General features: G+C 42.2%; 1 protein-coding gene across 1 annotated transcript; it reads right to left on the bottom strand.

Moving 5' to 3' along the window:
• Positions 1-1,268: 1,268 nt before the first annotated feature.
• LOC149174829 (uncharacterized) lies at positions 1,269-3,052 on the bottom strand. Its single transcript, XM_089420979.1, has 2 exons — positions 1,703-3,052; positions 1,269-1,373 (listed from the first exon to the last, which is right to left on the bottom strand). Exons 1-2 carry the CDS (start codon positions 3,050-3,052, stop codon positions 1,269-1,271), a joined length of 1,455 nt encoding a protein of 484 aa, XP_089277105.1.
• Between the last annotated feature and the right edge of the window lie 2,683 nt (positions 3,053-5,735).

Below are 5,735 nucleotides of genomic sequence, written 5' to 3'. Positions count from 1 at the left end.
CCGTATACTCCATCCATTCATTCTTCCACTGATCCGGGATTTCTAACGCCTGCGCATTGGTCCATGATTGCTGGAGGAAGGTGGAGTTTGCATTATCTCCAATGTGCATAATGTGCGTAATCCCTCTGTCATTTAGGTGCCTAATGAGGCCAGCTGATAATCTGTGGACATTTCCACATCCAACCCACGGGTCCTGACCAATACGCACCGCATTGCCTTCCTTAATGCGCCATGTTATTCCTTCACGTAGTAGAGGTAAGGTACCAATAACCGCTTTCCATATAATGGAGATGTTTTGTTTAGTTCCATGTTGAGTACAGATCAAGTCCAGCACGTTCTGAGGCTTAATGTATTTCGCATATGCTACCCGAGTCCATAGTCCATCAGAGGTGAGGAGCTGCCACCCAAGTTTGGCAGCCAGTGCCTTGGAGAAATGGTCGAGCCTCTTTATACCCCATCCCCCCCAGCGTTTGGGTTTGGCGATGGAGTCCCATTTGACCCAAGCAAATAGTCTTCCCGGCTGATGACCCTTCCAAAGAAATCTGCTGCATATATTTTGTAACCTATTCAATATGCCCTTAGGTATCCAGGCTAGGGCCATCCAATAGACTGGCGTGGCTTCAATCACAGCTTTAATGAGGATCATTCTGCCAGCACGAGAGAGATATCTGTGATACCATACCCGTAATCCCTTTTCCACTTTAGCTATGAGCCATAACCAGTCTGCTATTCTGTAGCCATTAGGTTTCAATCTGAAACCGAGGTACTTTATACCATCCGACAGGTTCAAGTTGATGAAGGGGAAGCGTTGAGTAGCAAAGGTGGTTTCATGTAAAGAGCATCCAACTGTAGTAATCGTGGATTGATTATCATTGATCTTCATACCTGTAGCTTGCTAGAAGAGAAGAATGGAGTTATGAAGGGTAGTGGAGTCCCCAATGCTGCCATTCAAGAAGATCAGGATGTCATCAAAAAATAATAGATGAGTGAGGTAGAAGTTATCCGCAAGCTTAATGCCAGTCAATAGATGCCTATCACGAGCAGATGAGATAACTCTACTTAATCCTTCCATAATTAGCAAAAACAACAGAGGTGAGAGCGGACATCCCTGTCTGAGTCCTCTCTCAGAAGTAAAAAATGAGGTAGCTTCCCCATTGAGTAACACACTATAGGATACATCGGTGATACAACTCATCGTCCATTTGATAAAATCATAGGGGAACCCCAGATGTGTAAGCAGCAGCCTCAAGTACAACCAATTTGTTCTGTCAAAAGCCTTGGACAGATCCACTTTTAGTATCATTCCTTTCTGCTTTTTGATCTGCATGGTGTGCATAAGTTCTTGGGCTGTGGCTATAGCCTCGTGGATCTGTCTGTGGTGTAAGAAAGCGAATTGTTCAGAGGATATGTGATGCGAGAGTATGGGCTTGAGGCGGTTGGCAATGGTCTTGGCTATAATCTTGTAGAGGCAGTTACAGAGAGAGATGGGGCGGAAGTCATCGTAAGTGCTCGGGGCATTAGATTTGGGGATGAGGGCGATGAAGGTGGATTTAATAGCAGAGGATATTCTGCCCCTCCTTCTGCTGTCCTCTACAATCTTCAGAAGGTCGTTACCCAGGATTTCAAAGAAAGCGAGGTAGAATTCAATGGTCCATCCATCTGGGCCAGGGCTTTTATCTTTTTTAAACCATTTCAGTGTAGCCTCCAGTTCTTCCATGGTCACTTCCTTCAGTAGTTCATCAGACTCTTCCTGTTCAACATATCTGGGGAAAAGTTCGGCCACCCTCATGATTTCCAAGATATTAACTTCTCCAGGAGCTTTATAAATGCCTTTAAAGTGCTCTGTGGCCAGTCTGGCCAGGTTCTGTTGTGTAGAAACAGGGTGCCCTCGATCATTTCTTAACTCCCAAATAGTATTGATGACTTTGCGGCCATTAGCAAATTTATGATAAAATTTTGTATTATCATCCCCCTCCGTGAGCCAAATAGCCCTGCTTCTAAGCCTCCAGCTTTCTTCTCTTTCTTTCAGAATTTGTGAGCGCTTTGCAATAAGTGAGGTGTAATTCTCCTTGCTCTCAGGGGTGGGGAAGGTCCCAGATGATGAATCCTCGAATTCTGCAATGACTCTTTCCGCCTCTTTCAGTGTATGATTATCTTGGATGCGCTTTTGATGAGCCCAGATTTTAGTAATCTGCTTGAGTTCTGTAAGTTTTCTAACAAAGCCCGCTGAGATATCCTCGTCTTCCCTAATGAGGTTGGTCTGCCAATAATTATGGACCAATTGAATGTAAGAGGGGTCCTGTAACCAAGAGGCATTAAACTTGAAGGGGCTTTTGATTTTGTGGATAAAGTCCTCTGCTTCTAAGAAAATAGGCCGATGATCGGAAATGCCTCCCGATCCAACCCATTGTCGAATTCTGGGGAGGTTATTAATCAGAGATTCCTTAATAAGAAATCTATCGAGTCTTCTGGCCAAGCTTTGTTCTCCACTTCTATTATTTGACCAGGTATATTGTAGTCTAGCAGACGGTATATCCACCCACTGATGTTCCTCTAGTAGGCTAGACAAAGTATCTGTTAGGGAATCGACCTGTGCCAAGTGCCCCCAAGACTCGCTGAATCCAAGGGAGAAGTTTAGATCACCTCCAAGAATAATGTTGTCTGCTTGGAATAATTCTGATTCCAGTAAGGACCGCCAGTAGTTGGCTCGGTCAGCACAAGGGCCATAGACATTGATGATTCTGATGTCCCTCTCTACAGAATGAGAGAAAATGTCTAGTCCAATGTATCCTCTTCCTCCCCAAATGTTCCGGATCTCCAAAGCTCTGTTACTAACCCCAATGGCCAAACCACCTGATCGACTGGATGCATCCAGTGCATGGAAGGTCCAGTTAGGTAGCCAGGATGTGAGGGTATGGATAAGGGGTTCGGCCAAATAGAGATTTTCTTGAAGAAATATAATGTCCAGCTGAGATGATAAGAACAGTCTCCTAAGCGCTAGTTTTTTGGCTGAACTAGCAAACCCACGGCAATTGAAGGAAAGAATCTTCATGTGGGGAGGGATAGCGGGCCATCCTTCGCTCTAAGGGCCCTGAAGATAGTTTACTGTCGCCCAAGGGCAACTTCTTCATCAGCAGTGTGTCTCGCTTTTGTAATACGGGAGGGTCGACCACGGGAGTTCTTGAGGGCACTGGGAGCGTTAACCGGGTCGAGGCCAACGGCATGAGGACCTATGTCCTTTGTGTGGGATCAGAGAGAATAACGGGGGGATGGCTGGGTCGAAAGAAAGGAGAGGGATGCGAGGGACGAAGTGATCAGCGATGGAGGGGCTACCGGTGAAGGGAACGGAAGGGAGCAGATGAGTGAAGCTTGTGTGCGAATACTCTGGGGATAATGTTGAGTGGCAGGGGATAATATAGCGGAGATAGGTTTAGAGCCAATAATATTATGTGATGAGATGCCCAATGACATGAAAGAAATAGGAGATATCGGAGAATGGAAAGTGTAAGACTTACCCGATGTCTCAAAGCCCGCTTGTTCAGTCGTCGGCTGCACAGGTGCTAGCGATGCAGGAGGAGGAGCAGTGGAGACTATAGCAGTGTCTGCTGCCTATGGAGTGCTCCGAGGTTCACCAACATTCTGTGTATGCTCATGTTCCACATGATTCTGATCAGGCTGTGGTCTGGGGGAGTTGTCCAGAGGCTGATCGGCTACACCTTCCTTGACATTCCTCACCGCTTTTTGGAGGAGTGGACAGTCCCTATATAAATGTCCCACTTTGTGGCATCTGCGGCAGGGGTAGGGAATACCTTCGTAGTCAATAATCTGTTTGCGATCCGTATCTCTCCATTGAATGGTTATGAATTCTTGCAGACCTCCCCTGGTGTCCAGGTTAATGAGTATCCTAGCATAAGCAATCATGCCAGTCTGTTGGTAGGATTTGTCGTAATCCATGAATGTGCCAATGGCATTGCCGATTCTCCTGAAGATATCTTCTGACCAGTAATGAAGTGGTAGTCCTGGGAGCCGAAAAGGAGGTCTTTTCATTTGTATCATCTAAGAATTATTCATTTGTGTAATGTAAACAAGGTTGCCCCCTCGAAGAGGCTTATTTCTAAGGTGTTGATCTATCTTTTCTATCTTTTTGTGAGTTGGTTTCATAACAGATACAAGCCACAGATAGACTTCATTTCATGTGAACTAAGCAATTATAATTCATAGATAAGTTCCATGCTGAATTCTAGGTTATAATGAATTTTTTCTCTATTATGCATTTTTCTCTCAAGTTCCACACTAGATTATGAGCTTTTCATAGTTCACTATGAATATTATTTGCAATTACGACTTCTTCCCAATTATGAAATCATGTTAAAATAATTATTTTTCTTGTGAAATAATTATGAGAAATTACACAATTATATATTTTTTTCCTCATAACATCTAATAACTTCCTTGTAAGGACAATAGTAGAAAATAATAGATGCCCCCTAATATATGAATTCATAAGAGAAACTAATCAATAAAGTACATTACAAAATTGATGGTGAGTAGAATGGCATATGTAAGGATATCTTAGATCAAGGAAATAGAAATACATGCAACCGGTCATAAACTAATTATATATATAAATCATCCCTAAAGTAGGAATACCTATTCTAAGTACAATAGAGGACAAAGCATGGCTAGAACAAAATACACTGCAAGTACATGTAACAATATGCAATACCATGGCCATGAAAAAGTACATGGTGGATCCATGTCATAAAAGAGATCATCGCCATGAGCATATATAATGTGGATATATGTCATAGTATAATTGAAGAATACATCTAGAACTAATGAGAGTGCTAGTGTAGTCCTTAAGGTTTTCATACCATAGTGCCATACTCCATCACAACTTGGGAGAGGTACCATGAAGGAGTAATCGCACTTGGGGTCCATTGTCTTGAATCCAAAACTATTGATGGTATGATTATATAGTATATGAATATGTGATCCAATTAAAGCATAGAAGAAACCGTTTGATTACCAACACATAAGGAAAACCATTAAGGGATATAATGGGACCCACCAATGATAAAAGTGGACCCTAGAGTACTTAGTATAATCTAGTGCACATGAATAGATGAGATGAAGTAGAACATTCCAAGAAATAAAATATTAGGTGCCAATGAGGTAAACCCACTATTGATCATTAGGAAAAATTCCACTGATGTTTGCAAGCTCTAAGATACTAGTTGGTTTCTAGATCTCTCTCCTAGATAATGAGTTGATGTTCATAGGAAGACATTTGTCGACGGAGGGACTCAATGTATGCCCCATTTGTGGAGATGAAACAAAGTGTTTCCCCCATAAATTTACATGCAATAAGCATTAAGATATGATGTGAAGACATAGAGTCACGAAGTACGATTGACATAGTGATGGATGACACAAAACATCAACACAACAAAAAATGGCCAACTCAAGCTTAAAATTCCCTTCAACATAGTTTACATGACATAGGAATATCTTAGCAACATTGATGCAAATGAAACAATGATATATTCCAACTACACATGAGGCATTGAAGTGTTCTCCATGGTGATTAGGAAGTGTACCTAGTAAGAGGAGTAAATGAATCATACTAATGGTATGACTCATGGGAAATCTCAACTATAAAAATATGATGAAAATAGGTTCCATGTTTAAGGGAAACATAACTAATAGTTGCCACTTGTTAGTGAAAATAGTAA

Source organism: Pinus tabuliformis, chromosome 4_1 (assembly GCF_031772625.1).
Source record: "Pinus tabuliformis cultivar Carrire ecotype Pingquan chromosome 4_1, CPIR1, whole genome shotgun sequence".
Lineage (NCBI taxonomy): Eukaryota > Viridiplantae > Streptophyta > Pinopsida > Pinales > Pinaceae > Pinus > Pinus tabuliformis.
This window is presented reverse-complemented; position numbering and strand designations above follow the sequence as displayed.

What these genes read in the sequence shown, in the direction of transcription:
- LOC149174829 (XM_089420979.1), bottom strand. Translation starts at nt 3,052, where the DNA reads ATGAAGATTCTTTCCTTCAATTGCCGTGGGTTTGCTAGTTCAGCCAAA. An exon ending in TGACCATGGAAGAACTGGAG is followed by an intron (nt 1,374 to 1,702) that starts GCTACACTGAAA and finishes CTTACACCACAG; the next exon opens with ACAGATCCACGAGGCTATAG.